The sequence below is a fragment of the Anabrus simplex genome, chromosome 2 (genome assembly GCF_040414725.1).
Source record: "Anabrus simplex isolate iqAnaSimp1 chromosome 2, ASM4041472v1, whole genome shotgun sequence".
NCBI lineage: Eukaryota > Metazoa > Arthropoda > Insecta > Orthoptera > Tettigoniidae > Anabrus > Anabrus simplex.
Window position 1 is genome coordinate 387,830,393 of NC_090266.1, and position 18,198 is coordinate 387,848,590.

The 18,198-nt window shown below is 39.2% G+C and overlaps 1 protein-coding gene across 2 annotated transcripts in view; it reads right to left on the bottom strand.

The window, feature by feature from the left end:
- LOC136864160 (angiogenic factor with G patch and FHA domains 1) overlaps positions 1-18,198 on the bottom strand; it is a 663,154-nt gene that overhangs the window by 484,607 nt on the left and 160,349 nt on the right. For both annotated transcript variants that reach the window (XM_067140807.2, XM_067140808.2), the window contains exon 3: positions 6,820-6,978. In XM_067140807.2, the coding sequence (XP_066996908.2) occupies positions 6,820-6,978 (159 nt within the window). The remainder of the gene's footprint in view (positions 1-6,819; positions 6,979-18,198) is intronic.

Genomic DNA, 18,198 nt, shown 5'->3' on the forward strand with positions numbered 1-18,198 from the left:
AAAAATACTACGTGAGGAATATAGTAGACAGTAATGTTTAGGTTCCATAGATCTAGAGAAGCTATATGACAGAGTAGGTACTGAGGGAAAAGATGTTCACTGTATTGGGGGACTATGGGGTAAAGGTTAGATTATTAAAAGCAATCAAAGTCATTTATGTTGAAAGCTGGGCTCTGGTGAGAATTGATGGTAGAATTAGTTCTTGGTTCAAGATACTTACAGAGGTTGGACAAGGCTGTAATCTTTCATCTTTATTGTTGATAGTTTATACGGATCATTTACTGAGAGGTATAAAAAGGCAAGGAGAGATTCAGTTAGGTGGAAATGTAATAAGCAGTTTTGCTTATGCTGACGACTTAGTCTTAATGGCAGGTTGTGTGCCGAAAGCCTGCACTTCAAAATAGGTGCAATGTATATGATATGAAAATCAGCCCTTCCAAGACTAAAGTGATGTCAGAAAGTAGGTAGGAAACATAAGAGAACTGAACATCAGGTTGGGAATACAAAGGTGGAACAGGTAGATAAATTCAAGTATTAAAGATATGTATTCTCTCAGGATGGTAGTATTGTAAGTGAGATTAAATTAAGGTGCAGCAAAGCTAATGTAGCGAGTTCACAGTTGCGATCAACAGGATTCTGTAAGAAAGAAGTCAACTCTTGGACAAAATAATCTTTACAGCAGTCTGTGTTCAGGCCAACTTTGCCTTACAGGAGTAGAAGCTGGGCAGGCTCAGGCTATCTTATTCATAAGATAAAAGCAGTGAGAATGATTGTTGGCGAAAACAATAGCAGGAGGGTACTTAGAATGAGGTGATAAAGGCAAAAATAAGAACGAACTGAAGTGATTAAAGTGTATGCATAAACCAGCTTCCATATTGGGGCTATACGAGGCAAATGGAGGATACCTAAGAGAATAATGGACTCTGACACGGGGGGGGGGAAATAGAAGTAGGAGGAGACCAAGATGACGGTGGTTAGACTGAGTTTCTATTGATTTAAAGGTAAGAGCTAGAGAACTACTGTAAATGAAGCCACAGAGCTAGTTACAAATAGAGGATTATAGTGTATTTAGTAAATTCATCCGACTTGTTGGTTGAATGGTCAGTGTACTGGCCTTCAGTTCAAAGGGTCCCGAGTTCGGTTCTCGACCGGGTCGGAGATTTTAATCGCTTCTGATTAATTCTTCTGGCTCGGGGACCGGGTATATGGGACCGTCCCAACACTCTCATCATATTCAGACAACATACCACACTACCAACCATTACAGAAACACGCAACAGTGATTACATCCCACCGTGTAGGGTTGGCGCCAGGAAGGGCATCCGGCCGTAAAACAGGGCCAAATTCACACGTGCGACGCAGTTCACACCCATGACCCCACAGGTGTGGGAAAAGCGGTAGGAAAAGAAGAAGAAGTGTGTTTAGTAAATTCATAGAGGCTTGCAGACTGAATGCTGAAAGGCATAACAGTCTATAATGAAGTATGTATGTATGTATGTATGTATGTATGTATGTATGTATGTATGTATGTATGTATGTATACTCCTGGGCACATAATCCTAAGGGTGCAACTTTACTCTTTCTCCCCTGTAATCTTAAGGAAGTAATTTATAGTTACTTTTCTTGCTGTTGGTTATTTTGCAGTGTCGGTAACCATATAGTTTAGGGACCCTACTTGCGATTAGTCGTGTTACATTTACCGTTAATCTGGCACGTCGGCAACGTTCAGTCACAGTTCTTGCCTGAATTACGTATTGCCACTGTAGTACTGTTAAAGTCACTAGTGATACATTTGCGAGTATATTTAAAGCATATTTCCTTTTTTCTGTGGGACTGTAAATCTATTTGGCTAATACCAGGTAAGCAGAATTGTGGCATATTCAGATAATGCATTTAATAACATAGTTTGTGTGAAATGATGAACACATTTTCTTAATTACGGTCCTATTTCGTCCCATACTTATGTACAGAATTTAATTGGGATGTCTGAGAAGCAAGAAAAATCTGCAAGAACTCCTCCGAAAAAGAAAGCAATGTTACGTCCTTTACAAAAATCCGGTCAAGAAATAATTATACATTGCTACAAGCAAGTTAAACACGAAGACGACGAAGAAGGTATCGGTCGTAGTGGTACGGACCTAATGATAAGAGTTTCAAAATTAACTTGAGTAAGTGTTTATTTTATTTTTATTTCTATGATAAGTTCCTTACATAATGACAATCAGTTGAAATGGAGGAATCAGGGCCGTCGTGTGGTATGTAGTCGCACAAGGCAAGGCTTAAATCGGCGCCCCCGCCCCGGTAAAACTCGTGATTTTGTTCGTTCCAGTTTTGCTTCGGGGGGATGATACCCTAGCTCTTTAGAGCCACTACTCCATTATCCACTACCTATGGACCCGCCGTGTTGCGGACTGGAAAAACAGACAGCTATTATAAATAACAGCATCACGGACCACCCATCCTCCACTACATACTTGATATACATATACTAAGATTTGATTTATTTATATACAAAATACAGTCTTTGATTTTTCATTATTTGTTCTTGTCTTTGGTGCTCTTTTGTGTCGTCTGTATACAAACTTCAAACATTGAAAGGCATTTGCATGGCTTTTCCATGAGCAAATGTTGTCAGAATTTCTCTAAAATCTAGGTTTTTTGCAGTGTCACTTTCTATTGCTAGAATGGCGAGAGAGTTCAGCCTCTCCTGTGCCACTGTAGAGCGCAAATAAGTTTTTATAAGCTTAAGCTTACTAAAGCTTCGTTCGGTACTAGCAACTGTCATGAGTATTTTCAGTAACACTCTTTATGCGACCCGTGAGTTTGTAAACAAATCTTTACTGTTTGTGTTTTTGATCATACGCAATACTTCTTTTAGTGTGACTGCGTTCTTTCCATGATCCAAAATCGAACTTACATGTAAAAGTTCAAGATACAGTTCAATGCTGTTAATATCAGACACTTTGGTTGTTTTGTCAATTAAATGTCTTTCAAGGTCCAAACAACTTTGTTTTAGATCTTATTTTCCTGGAAGTTGAGCAACATTACCCAAAAATCTCCACAATTTTTGGTGTTCTTTCAACGCAGTTAACCTCGTCTTAAGTGAGTTCAAAACTTAATCTGCTAATGGATAAAAAAAACTTCTCTCACAAAGGTTTCATCAGGTGACGATCGCACATCCTCAGAAGACTCATACAAAAAACCACGTTTTCATTTACAAATCCTTTTCTCGGGAAAAACAGGTTCAATACCAAGTTCAGCAGCTATTCCTTTAGCGCAGATTACTACGTCCACATATCCATTCTCTCGAAATCTGTTTAAAAACTCCAAACACCTATTGAAATTTTCATAACAGTCACTGATGTCTACCTCTTTCCCTTGAATACTTTTACTGATCAAATTAACTTAAAAAAGAATGTCATTCCACAACATCAAAGTTACGATGAAGGAAAAGTCTTCCATCTGATTAGTCAAAGATTGAGCTTCAGAGGCTGTTTGGGGTCATCAATTTCGTCACCTAACTCAACCAATGCATCCCTAAGTCCCACGTATTGGTATCCAACAGCCTGAACAGCACTTATACAAGATTCCCAATGCGTTTCACAAACTTGCTTTAAAGTAAGTGCTTTAGTATGGTCGCTTATTACACACTAGCACTTCGTTGAACTAGAGAAGATGCTAAAGAGGCGTTGTAAAATACCAAATAAAGATGTAGACTTAACTGATGATTTTGCTCCTTCAGCAATTACTAGGTTTAGGCTATGGCACACACAAGATATGAACACAGCCAAGGGGAAGTTGGCTAGTACACCGGCTTGAACTCCTTTATGTACACCTGCCATGTTGGCGCCGTTATCGTATACTTGACCGCGACAGTATGTCATGTTCAAACCACAATCTTAAATTTTTTTGTACAGCAAGTCAGCGAGAGCTTCTACAGTGGTTTCTTTGGCAACTCGATATGCTACAACGCTTTCTTCTACTTTGATCTTCCCATCATCATCTTCAGTGACATAGCGAATCGTTAATGAAACTTGCTCCTTATGACTTATGTGTGGAGTACAATCAAGGATAACGGAAAAATATCTGGCTTCCTTTATTTTCGTCAAGATACTTTGCTTTACTGAGTCACCTAGTACAGTTATTAGCTCATTTTGTATTGACACACTTAATAAATGAAATTGTGTTTCTTTGTTAGTTATACGTCTTAAGTGTTCCATTATTACATTATCAAATTTTCTTAAAAGTTGCACAAGTCCAAGAAAGTTTCCATTATTTTTTGTGAAAACTTTGGAACATGACCTATGAAAAGCCATATTGTGCTCTGCTAGATAAAACATAATTTCCACTAAACATTGCAATAGTTCTTCTGAACGCTGCTTCATGATGTGCTGGTCGATTAATGTGTCTCCTTTAATTCTTTTTTCTGCTTCAAATCGTGTAGCCATATTTTTGAAATGGTCTGGTGTCAACTCATGGGACTTTAAACGGTCTGCCAAATTTTTCCAGTTCTTAAAACCCATTGCTAGACCAAAATGCGACTTTGATGAGGGATTAAACAATGTACAACAGAAACAATAGACAGAATCTAATTCTCCTGAATAAATCAACAATTGCCTTGATATTTTTTCTGCATTTTCCAAAAACCAATACCAAAATTGGTTTGAAGAGTGCTTATTTTTGTAATTTTTGGGTAATCATGGTCTTCTTTAGAATATTCAGTGGGCCCTTTCAAAACAAACTCATCACGCTGAATGTGCATAATATGCGCTGGCCACGTTGCAGGATCAAAAGTAATCACCGGAACCTGCTCTGATTTGGAAATAAATTCAACTTCAGTTTCAGTGTCTGTTGACAATTCTATTACTCTTTTATTGCCATTATCACTATCACGATCACTGTGGTCACGATCACTTGTAACGGAATCATCAGTAGGGGAAGGCACAGGTACAAATTCAGTGTCTTTGGTCTCTTGACTGCTACTTTGTGAGGAGGAACTACAGCTAGGTGCAGACGTACTGGTCTCAGCCGTGGCAACATTTTGTGTTGTATTAGTTAAAAAATTATTTTTTTTAGTTTTGGCACTTTACTTAATAAAGCCTCATTCACTAACTCACTTTTCTTGTACAACTTCCTCCTTTGCACCGCTGACAAATTTTTGACATAATTCTTGAGTTTTCCACTAATCACTATCACTCTGCACTTCACAACAACATCGTTCAGTATTCATAAAGCTCGTAACGCACGGAAGAATAAAGTATTAGCAATTGGCGTAAACAGCGACGGCATGTCTACATCAATGTCACTATAAAACCAAGTAACCAAGACAAGTGTAAACTGCGTCCGATCGACTCGCCAGCGCCGATGAGTCACGATCCTACTCCCACCCTCACCACCTGCTACCACAGCGGACAGCGCTGCTCAGTATACACAGTTAATACAGTGTACTATGAATAGAGAGAATCTGTGCGCAGTCAGCCATGCATCCATTGTATTATTGTATAACACAGAGACCAATACAGTCGTCTATAGAATTAGACTACAAATGCATAAAATATATTTTTTACCCTTTTGTATTCATATTTCCTTATGGTATATGTGTATGTAATATATTTCCTTGCGTGTATTCTTACAGCGTGGTTTCAATTTAGTTCGAGAAGTAATAGGAAATTTCAAGAAGGGAGCTGAATTTTCTACCCCAGGTAAACGCCGGAAGCATGAACATCCAGACATGACGCCATTCTGTCAATCTTTTGTCCCTCTGTTAGTTGATGCGGAATCCACTGCACACAAATTTTGCGGAAATGCAAGTGATCTTTTATAATGGCATGCACAGAGCCATGGCTCATGCTCACAAGAAAACGAATATCTTCCTTCATGATTCGTTGGTTTCCCCAGATAAGTCCATCAGCCCACCATATCACATCAGGAGTAATGGCTCGATGGGCCTGTTCTGGATGTGCATCAACTTGCAGTGATGTGCGCCCCTCTCGGAATCTCCTATGCCACTCGTGCACACTCGTCCACACTCATCATGGACATGCAGTGTTCGTCATACACAGCAGACATGTGACGAGTTTCGGTATTCCAGCATCTTCAGCCACCAGAAAAAAAACCACACTTCTTTGCTCGCCTCCATTTCTACAGCTGGACGAACACACTAGACCAATCCGCACACCAACAAAGACATAACCCAACAACTGCGTTCACCTGTGGGTTGTCTCTATGCAGTTCTCCTACCACAGCGATGGCAGTATTGATACATAACAACAGTGTTGCCAACTTTCGCACGGAATGTGTGTTACGGCGGGTGTTCGGTTTTCATTTGACTGTCCTTATAAATTTTTGAGAAATTTGCTTGTGTGAATGTGTCACCAAAGAAGTTGGTATTTTCCAGCTCAAGTACGATGGACAATATTTTAATAATAAATGTCGCACAATCTCACTATAACCATTGGTGAAAAACCATGCTTAAAGGAAGTATGTTATATGTTGCAGCTGTTACAGCAGCAAATAAACGGATTCCAAAATTCTGAATAAAGTTCGATAATAAAATTTTATCACCATATATTTCATTCATCAACTGATGGGAACAAAAATAATTTCTAGAGTTATACACAGCACTGCAAGCAACCTAAATTTAAGAAACCAGATAGTGAACATACAAACATGCATAATATTAAAGATTTAAGAAAGTCTAAATTTCTGAAGTCATGGAGATTTCTGCTGACAACAGGAAAATATATAGGTTACCAGCATTTACAAAATTACCTTTAACTGCACATTTTACATTGAGAAATATTATGATGAAATGCTTACCTCTCTACTTTTGGGTTTCTTTGAATCCTCATTGTTGACCTTTGACATTTCTTCAACCGATGCAAAATTTTCTATTTGTGAATGATACAGGAAGTTTCTAGATTCTTCATCATAAGAGTAGTAAATACCAGTATCTCCATCGTAATACAAGCCATACTCCTAGAAAAGAAAAAAGGAATAAAAATGTAGATATCTTTAAAAAAGATTTCCATTATCTGCTCAGTGTCAAAAATGCATGCATCACAAATGATACTAAATATGCAACTACATGCCAAGAGAAGAAGAAAAGGAAGAAGAAGAAGAAGAAGAATATCAGACCAATGGGACAAAGACATGTGGGGGATTAATAGTAGAGAACTGCCCAAAATCTTTCCATCTGGAGAGGACTTTTGAAGAAGTCAAATCTGGGTTTTTCATCTTTAGGAAGTCACATCATTTAAGAATTGAATTGGCTAATGATGTAACTACATAGTAATTCTTCAATGGCATGAAGTTTAGCAATATGAGCATGTTTTAGCACATCATTCTTAAAAGAGAACATGTAAACCATGTAATTACAGGCTGTACGAGGAAAACACAGATTTGTCTTCATCTTGCAGTGCCTTAACCAAGTTTGAATGCCAGAAACCAATTCTTCATCATTCTTCTGATTCTGGATTGGGTGATACTGAACATCAAGCAATGCAGACCGTTTAACTAAACTTGGCGTGACAAACTTGGTGAGCATCTGTTTCAACAGATGCTTCATAATTCAAACAGTACAAGGATATGCAAGGAAGCACTCTGAAGGACTGCATTGATCCTATCAAATGATGGGATAGTCACATGTAAGATAGTACAAAATGTCTTGTTTAGGTCAGAGGAGAAAACAAACAGCTTTTCTTCATAAGATGTAGTGGGGTTCAAGTTTCTGAGAACAGGTGTGTCATGTTTGGAAGAACATGCCATTTTTTTTGTAGAAGATGAGGAGGAATCACAAACTCTCTTCATCTGTATGTCATCAGATCTACTGTGCCCTGCCTTGGGAATAGTAAAACAAGATAAACTGGCAGAAGTATTTGGAGCACACACTACATAAAATCTGTCTTAACACCTTGTGCACACATGCTTCAACAACTTCCTTGTTTCTTTTCCATGCATACTTTGAAATCCCTGAAGATGTTCTTTTCTTTGGGCACTCTTCTCCAAGTAATAGAAAATATCAACAAAAATCTCATCAATTCTAGTAGGTAAAGTTGCAGCAGCTTTTCCAGCAGCTATGTTAATTAGATGGCAGCTGCAACCACAAAGCCAAAAATATCCCGATGAGCTTCTTTCAAAAGTGTTAGAACTCCATTTTTATGTCCGATCATAACAGGAGCATTATCTGAACAGAATGCCAGACAGTTCTCAATTGGCACTTTATTCAATCCAACTGCGACAACAGCGGCTTTCCTACGTTGCGCCTGCTGAATCCCCTTCCAATGCTGGTACCAACAGAACAGTACTTAAAATACTTTCTTGAGCAGCATCATTAAAATAACCACTATGGAATAAACTTGGAATCAGTATCATTGCTTCCATCTGTCGACAAGAAAATGAGCTATTCTGTAAACAAGAAACAATGTCCCGTGTTGCAATATGCGCCATATCATGCAGGACACATGTTACTTTTGTGCAACCACAACCATACTTTTTTGCCATTTCTGATGTAGAAAACATCTTTCTGAACATAGCTCCTGCATGATCAGCTGCACTCAATGGAATGTTATGTTCTACTAAAAAAGAAATAAACACAAACCTGGCCTTGATTACATCATAAACATTATCTCCAGCTTTGGCAAAAAACTGTTTTCTGATTTTCTCTCTTAGATTTCAAATTACCAAAATGTTTAGCACACTTTACATGATTAGCCAGGTTGTTTTTGCTACCATGTGCTATGCTAATATAACAGGAGCACATGGTACAAAACTCCAGTTTACCGGGCGAGCTGGCCGTGCGGCTGTGAGCTTGCATCCGGGAGATAATGGGTTCGAATCCCACTGTCGGCAGCCCTGAAGATGGTTTTCCATGGTTTTCCATTTTCACACCAGGCAAATGCTGGGGCTGTACCTTAATTAAGGCCATGGCCGCTTCCTTCCAATTCCTAGGCCTTTCATATCCCATCGTTGCCATAAGACCACCTGTGTCGGTGCGACGTAAAGCCACTAGCAAAAAAACCTCCAATTTGTCTCTTTTTTCAAGATTTCAGTATACATGGGAAACTCAAAGAATAGGTTTCCCTAAACACCTGATGATAATCTTTTTTCATAGATTTGCTCACAATTACCAATAAACAACATGTTAATGAGACGAAATAAGCAACAGACACAATTCACGTTACTCACCGACTGCATAACCTCAGCTCTGCAACATGTGGCAATAAATATGAAGCATATTAAGCGACGAACATAATTCACATGTTATTCTGTAACTACAACATGAGCTATGCTTTGTAATTCAAGGTGAAGAATGAAAGCACTACAGGATGGTAAATGTTCTCAAATTAATCAAGGCATTAAAGAGCAAGCTAACGGTTATCCAAGAGTAAGCCTCTTTCAACCCAAGCAAATCAATATCAATCAATTAGGATTCAGAATGCATCTCATATTCCCAGTCAAAGACTGTAACGATTGGATGAATACAAATCAGAGTGATGTATCGAAAGCTCGCTGGTCACACAGCATGTACCAGTGGCCTGGGAAAGCTTGTTCTGGCATGAATTTTAAAAAGAAGATCTTGGAACGTAAAATCATAACAATCACATCCATAAAACCCTAAAACACATTGCGTTTCCGTAAATTCTATGGAAAAACCGTAAAGGTTGGCAGGTATGGAACATAATTAGACAAATACTTCTGAAACAGTTGTCTAAGGAAATGGTTCTCACTCACATGCAATGACTAGCAGTCATGAAGAGCCTTCCTCATTCAAGTGAACAAGACACTTCCTTGCCCAGACCTCCACTGAAAAAATCCTTAACTGCTCCTCTAGTACAGACAGAAAACAAAAAGCGAGTGTTACACATGTAAAACTATGATCTGTAAACAACACGACTCCTATATGCCATCAATGTGTGGAGCACACTATTGGAAACGACAAGTGACACAGTGAACTTAGGACAACCATACCTGCTGCCTGGATCAGTACCATGAGTTTTGAATTACTCAAGTGTTTCTTCTGTTCCTATTCTTTATAAATATAGTGATGTTGCCATGAAATATTGGAATTTACTGTCTGAACGAACTCTTTAATTTTGTAGTTAATACTTGAGGATCCATTTTTGAATCCAGAGAAGTTGGTGTTTATTTTGTTGTTTAGTGTATGAAGGAGTTAATCAATTCTCAAAAGCAATATATTCTGACTGTAGGTAGATTACTGAATGAAATGCAACTTGGTTCTTCAAAAAAAACCTGTTCAAAACGTAGGGAAAAACAAAATTAACCCATTTAGACCCAACCCCATTAAAAATTTGTTTTTACAGTTTATCTTTTTTTACTGACATAATTTTAGACTGTAAAACACATTTGAAAGTAAATTACATATACGAATATCTTCAAAAATGGATGCTCCCATTTGGGAACAATGGTCCCACACAATAGCTATATTCAGTTATTTCACTTTACAGTCCAGTCTTCTTATCTTGCACTGTGGAAGAATGGTGAACAGTGAAGGTGCAACAGGAATGGAATCTGTGCACTGCAAGTTGAATGCATTAGATGGGCTTTCATTTTTGCAGAATCGGCATCTTCCTTGCTTCTTTGCTGGTACGAGATGATGTGCTCCACCGGTTCTTTGTACAAAAGAATGTGACCCTGAAGGTCCAGTTCTGGGAGATGGTGGAGTGGACATAAACATAGCACTGACTAGCATTCTGGTGAAAGCAAGGTGGTCCAGCTTTGACTCGAGAGAGTAGTGTGTGGACCCACCAAGCAGCAATTCTCAGCATACTGATGCATTTCATAAGTATAGGCCAGTACCATTTTTTTTGACGTTATCACCGGCCTATAGGCCTACTGCGAAGTGAAACGGTCAAGCAAATCCACTCCTCCCATTATACAGGGTGATTAATTTGAAAGTACAGAGTGGAGTGCCGAGGATTAGGCGCGCTGGGAAGCGGAGATAGCGAGCGCAGTGCCCGCCATGACAAGCAGGCATAGTCAGCTCAAAGAAGTGGTATGATTACGCCTACAGAAAATAAACGAAACTGAACTCGCCGGCTACATAGATGCTCTAGACAAATAAGTAAATGAATAATCAAATAAATAAATCAACTAGGAAATTAAACTGAATTTGCCAGTAATAAATAAATATATAAACAAATAAATAAATAAATCAACTAGGAAATTAAACTGAACTCTCCAGTATTTACAGACGATGCTGAAAGTGATCTCCTTCAGCTGCAATGCAAGCTTCACATCTTGTAATGAGATTTCGAAACACAGTTTGTAGTTCATGGACACCGACAGAACGCACAACGTTCCTAATTTCAGTTTTTAATTCTTCTGCAGTTCGAGGATTATTCCTGTAAACTTTTCCTTTAAGATTTCCCCATAGATAAAAATCACATGTGCTTAAATCAGGTGAACGAGGGGGCCATAAGCCTTTACTGATGATCTGATCATCATCGAACATTTCCCGTAACCGTCACATAGAGCTACGCGCCGTGTGGGCCGTTGCACTATCCTGCTGGAAATAGCCGTACCTTTTCTCTTCTTCAGTCAGTTCAGCAAAAAATGGTTCCAGAATGTTGTGAATATAACGGTCAGAAGTAATCGTGTCCTGAAAAAATATCGGACCGATAATTCGTCGGGCACTGATAGCGCACCACACACCCACCTTCACATTGTGCAGAGGTCTCGGCTGTAAAATGTGAGGGTTGTCTGTATCCCAGATTCTATTGTTCTGTGAATTGACATATCCACTCAAATGAAACCAGGCTTCGTCGCTCATAAAAAGAAAGTTCGGATCCACAATACCGTCGTGGACACTAGGTATTTATTAGCCAATTGCAAAATCGTATTCTTGCATTGAAATCTGTAGGCAGTATGTTATGGACTGAATGAGTCCGATAAGATCGTAAACGTAACAATTTTGTTGCATTACGTGCTGAAGAAGATGAAATATCACTTTCCTGAGCTAATCTCCGAAGCGGCTTATGTGGAGCCCGCGACTGCAATGCTGCGAGCCTCTGCACACCCAGTGTTCATGCTCATATGCGGCGCTCAGTAATGTTGGTAACCGCTCGCCCTTGCTCGGGCGTGAAAATGTAGCATCGTACGCCTCTCGTACGGTCCTGCCGACCTCGGCAGCGGTCGAAGTGGAGATGTGACGATGGATGGTGAAGGGACCCGATCCCTAGTGAAGGCACGCCCGGCCGGGTGAGAGCCCGTGCTCGGCGGCCTATGAAATTTTAGTTGGCGGCCACTCGGTCGGCCAACGGAGCAAAGCAAGTCTGTGTCCCGCAGGCCGCACTCGTCGGCGGCGGGCTACGACGGTCGGTTTCGGCTCTCGAGCCAGCCAGCTCCCTGGTTGATCCTGCCAGTAGTCATATGCTTGTCTCAAAGATTAAGCCATGCATGTCTCAGTGCAAGCCAAATTAAGGTGAAACCGCGAATGGCTCATTAAATCAGTTATGGTTCCTTAGATCGTACCACTTTACTTGGATAACTGTGGTAATTCTAGAGCTAATACATGCAAACAGAGTCCCGACCAGAAGTGGAAGGGACGCTTTTATTAGATCAAAATCAATCGGTCGGCTCGTCCGGTCCGTTTGCCTTGGTGACTCTGAATAACTGACCTGGAGTCTTGCCTGTATATCTTCTAACCTCTCTTGTGTGAAAACTGTTCTCCTTCGCTTCTTTTTCTTATTGCTTACGGAACCAGTATTACGCCACTTGTAAACGAGCTGATGCACGTAACGTTTCGATGGTACTGTCGCACCGGGCAATTGTCTACGGAATTTTCGAAGGCACCTTTTAACTGGTTTCTTCTTCTTGTGCAAATAACACTCGACCAAAAATACTCTTTGCTCTATAGTGTATTTAACCATCGTGATAATAACCTCACAACATACCTTAAAAGTCCAATATTTTCTAACTAACTGAGGGACAGAGTGCTAAACAGCTGCGCATTGCAGTGAACACTTCTTATCGCGCCGTGTTGACTGAAGCCATATGGCGCTCGCTCGGGACTTCCCACGGCATGCGAGAAGAAGTCGGAACACTTAAATTATTCTCCCTGTACTTGTTATAAGGTTTTATCAAAAGAGGCTGGGTAACTTGTATATGCTTTTTTCTGACTTTGGCTATACCGTTTCACCTTTTGGATAGGATGCACTTTGTCAAAATTTTTTGCAACACAAACAACTTTATTGTCTTTCCACTTTGCTGCGAGGACACTTCCATCAGTTCTAAAGTCGTATGTTCCTCGAATGGACTTTTCTGTTGAGGTAATATTCTGGAGAGGGCAGTTCTTGAGTCTCACCTCGCACACTGTTCCCGTAGCCCTGAATACAAGAAGACGTAATACAGCCAGGAGATTGTAGGATGCGCTTGGGAACGGTTGGCTGTTGAGAGAGCTCTTGCATTATTGTAGTGATAAAGTAGTTAAAACCTATTGATAGCTTAATTTTTGTATTTGTGATTCATTTAGTGCTATTTATATAGTGTTTAGTGCTTCTTGGTAGAAATTGGGAGTAGTGATATTTCTTTAAATTTTATAACAAGTAATTCAGTTGGTTTTCAGTAAATTACGTTTTCTAGGTTAAGTAGGCTAGCTAGGTGTACCTTGCTTCGAATTTAGGTTTAGGAAATACTTTAGGTAATAATATTAACTTTAAAAATATTTGTAAATATCTGTAGGTTCGTTGGTATAATACTTACAAAGGCAGATTATCATAAGGAATAGTACCGTAACTTCCGCCGAAACTTCTCCGATATTTTGTAGAGATATCCGTTCAAACTATCGTGAAGGTAATAATTTACTACATTAAAAAGCACGATACGCCTGAGAATTACCATTTTAAAAGTAGTTAAAGAGATTACACGGTAATAGTTAACAGTCGTTGTATTGCTATTGATTATTGTCGCTCTTCATATTCAAATTTTGCATTGTTGGCTACGATTGTGAACAAAGGGTGTAGTGTAGTCAAGTAAATATAAATAAAAATTAGCTGATCTTGTATTCCAATCATTTGTAGTTCTGAGTAGGTAGTTAAAGTATCCGTAATTTATACTCCGCTCCCTCGATCTTTCAGTATTTATAAAGTTCATATATCCCAGTAATTGCAATTCAAGTCCCTGGAGTAGTTTTGACAGAAATATTTGAGAATTATTGTATTAGTAGACAACCTCGTATTTTTCAGCAGGCCTAATTAAGGACACTTATTCTCCGTCCCATGGAGTAGGGAAAACAATAGTAATCCACCAGCTGTAATAATCACATAACCACATTTCAGTTGAGAATTCTAGTGAAGATAAGGTATAATATATTAGATAGTATCTTGCCTGTTATATTCGTGTTTTTCTTCGTGTACGGCAATCCTTTCGATACTTAAGCATTTAACCAAACGTAAGGTTTCATTTCTATTAGAGCGTATTAGGGTAAAGTAATACGAAAGAAATAATCTTCTGTCTACGCGTTTAACTTTGTTGGTAATCCTTGAGTACGGTAGTTCTTACGAATTTCAAACTTTTAGGCCGAATTGAAATTTTCATTTCTATTTGTGCTTAATAATAACCTATTGTAATTAGGATACGTCTGAACGGAGTTTAAAAATCATTGTAGTGTATTACAGTGGTATCGTATTATAAATTAGTGTGTTTATTCTATTACTGTGAAATATTTGTGTAGTATAGTATCTGTAGTATCTATAGTATCCGTGGTATCTGTATTAACTCTTACTAGAATTTTGTTGCAGTAATTAGGGTAGACTTAACTGCAGTTTAGAATTGTGCAGACCTAATTCTTCTGTATTACATTCGGTTTTCAGTAATTAACAGCAAATTTCATTCTGTTAGGGTGTTGTAGAAAAAAAATTCATGCAACTAAGTTGTATTGTAGCGTAGTAGTAGCTTATATTAATTACCTTGTTGTTGTGTGATCTTTGTGAACTACCCTAGGCAATATTTCTTTCCTTTCATTTTTATTTTGCACAGAATAAGTTATTTTATTTTCCCTTTTCTTCCCATTATTCCATAAAAAATGGCTAAGGAGTGCAAGTGTAGCTACTGTGGGTGTGGCCAGGCATTAAGGAGTATGAGGGAGGAGTTGGAGAGTTTGAGGGAGATAATTAGCATTCTCTCAGAGGACAAGAAGGAAAGTAGGCCTCCCTCAAGTAATGTACAGGATACAGTAGGTGTAAAAGAGGCGTGGGAAGAAAATGGAATTGTAGAAGACAGGTGGTCTAATGTTTTAAGGGGAAGGAGATTGTAGGCTAAGGGCTCTGTTCAGGACCAGAATTCAGGACAGGTGTCTGTGAGAAATCTGTACAAGTCGCTGCAGGAAGAACAACCGAGGGAAGATAAGGAACAGGGGACTGTTGCTGAGATGTGTGGAAGTAGGAGGAAGGGAAAAGATAGGAAAGGGAAATGATGTGTAATAGAAAGGAAAATACAGGTGGAACAGGGTCATGGGAGGGAGAAAAGGGAGGAGGAAGTAGCTTCTGCAGCTATCAGGAAAGATAGGGCTGACCAGGAGGGTAGGGGATCAAATGATGTGGGTAGGGTTGAGGCTCTGGTCATGGGGGATTCCATCGTTAGACATGTGGGGAAAGTGTGTGGAGGAAAGAGACCCAGGGTAGAGTGTTATCCAGGAATTAGGTTGAGGCAGATCTTGAGGAAAGTAGAAGAGAAAGAAGAGGGAAAGGAGAAGGTGATAGTGTTTCATGTTGATACTAACAACGTAAGGCAAGCAGGTATAAGTACCAACATAGTTGGGGATGTGTGGGATCAGGTAAATGTTGCACGGATGAAGTTTAAGGAAGCGGAGATTGTTATCGGTGGAATACTGTGTAGGAGGGATACTGACTGGAAAGTGATAGGGGATTTAAATGAGACTATGGAGTGGGTATGTGGGAAACTGGGAGTGAGATTTCTAGATCCTAATGGGTGGGTAGGAGACAAGGATCTGCGCTCAGATGGCCTTCATTTAAACTGCAGTGGTACATATAAGTTAGGAAACTCGTTTAGAAGGGTTATAGGCAGGTACATTCAGGGAAACAGTGTGGCCTAGGGAGCAGTGTTAAGCGAACAGGGAACTGGAAATCAAGTAGGGATGACATCAAAATGTTAGTGCTCAACTGTAGAAGCATTGTAAACAAAGGAATCAAATTCAGTAATTTAATATATATATATATATATACTTAACAGATATTGTAATAGGAGTTGAATCATGGCTGAGAAATGATATAATGGATGCAGAAATATTCTCACGGAACTGGAGTGTGTATCGTAGATATAGGATAGGAATGGTAGGAGGGGGAGTATTCATTCTGGTGAAAGAAGAATTTGTAAGCTACGAAAATGTTAAGGAACCATGAAATTCTGGGTGTAAGGCTCATCTCTAAAAATAATAGGCAACTTGATGTTTTTGGAGTGTACAGACCGGGAAAGGGTAGCGCTAACGCTGGTTCAGAATTATTTGATAAGATAATCACCTATGTTGGAAATGATATGGAAAGAATTGTGATAGTAGCAGGTGATCTCAATTTACCAAATGTCAATTGGGAAGGTAATGCGAATGACAGGGAGCATGATCAACAAATGGCAAATAAGTTAATATGGGAAGGGCAGCTGATTCAGAAAGTGATGGAACCAACTAGAGGGAAGAATATTTTGGATGTGGTGCTGATAAAACCAGATGAGCTCTATTGAGAACCGAAGTAATAGACGGTATTGGTGATAACGAAGCTGTTTTTGTCGTAATTAAAAATAAATGTGAAAGAAAGGTATTATAATTAGGACTATTAGGCAGTACCATATGGCTGATATAACAGGCATGAGGGAGTTTTTAAAAAGTAAGTATGATCCTTGGAAATAGATAAATAAAAATGTAAACAGACTCTGGGATGGGTTTAAAGCAATTGTTGAAGAATGTGAAAATAGGTTTGTATCTTTAAAGGTGGTAAGGAATGGTAATGATCCACTATATTATAACAAAGAAGTAAAGAGACTAAGAAGGAGGTGCAGGTTGGAACGAAATAGAGTTAGAAATGGTTACGGAAGTAAGGAGAAATTGAAGGAACTTAATAGGAAATTGAATCTAGCAAAGAATTCATCTAAGGATATCATGATGGCAAGCGTAATTGGCAGTCATACAAATTTTAGTGAAAAATGAGAGGGTATGTTTAAGTACTTTAAGGCAGAAACAGGTTTCAAGGAGGACATTCCAGGGATCATTAATGAACAAGGGGAGTGTGTATCGAGGATCTTCAAATGGCAGAAGTATTCAGTCAGCAGTATGTAAAGATTGTTGGTTACAAGGATAATGTCTAGATAGGGAAGGTGAGTAATACTAATGAAGTATTAAAATTTACCTATGATAACAATGACATTTAGAGTAAGATACAAAAGTTGAAAACTAGAAAAGCAGCTGGAATTTATGAGATTTCTGGGGATCTACTAAAGACAATGGGTTGGTATATTACCATATTTGAAATACTTATTTGATTATTGTTTGGTTGAAGGAGCTATACCAAATGAATGGAGAGTTGCTATAGAAGCCCCTGTGTATAAAGGAAAGGGTGATAGACATAAAGCTGAAAATTAATGGTCAGTCAGTTTGACATGCATTGCATGTAAGCTTTGAGAAAGCATTCTTTCCGATTATATTAGACATGGTTGCAAAATTAATAACTGGTTTGACAGAGGGCAGTTTGGGTTCAGGAAAGGTTATTCCACTGAAGCTCAGCTTGCAAGATTTCAGCAAGTTATAGCAAATATCGTGGATTCAGGAGGCCAAATGGACTGCATTGCGATTGACCAGGTAAGGTAAGGGTTATTCTGCCTGAAGGCAGGTCCGAACCTCCGCAGAGGTGTTCCTGAACCGGAGTTTACGTGCGGTAGGGTGGCCAGTTCCTTTCCGCTCCTCCATTCCCTTACCCCCCCCCCCCCCACCAACAGCGCGTGGCAACCCATCCAACTCCTGACCACGCCCAATGTTGCTTAACTTCGGAGATCTCACGGGATCCGCTGGCGCGATTGACCTATCTAAGGCATTTGATAGGGTAGATCATGGAAGACTACTGAAAAAAATGAGTGCTATTGGACTAGAAAAAAAAGTGACTGAACGGGTGGCTATATTTCTAGAAAATAGAACTCAGAGAATTAGAGTAGGTGAAGCTTTATCTGACCATATAA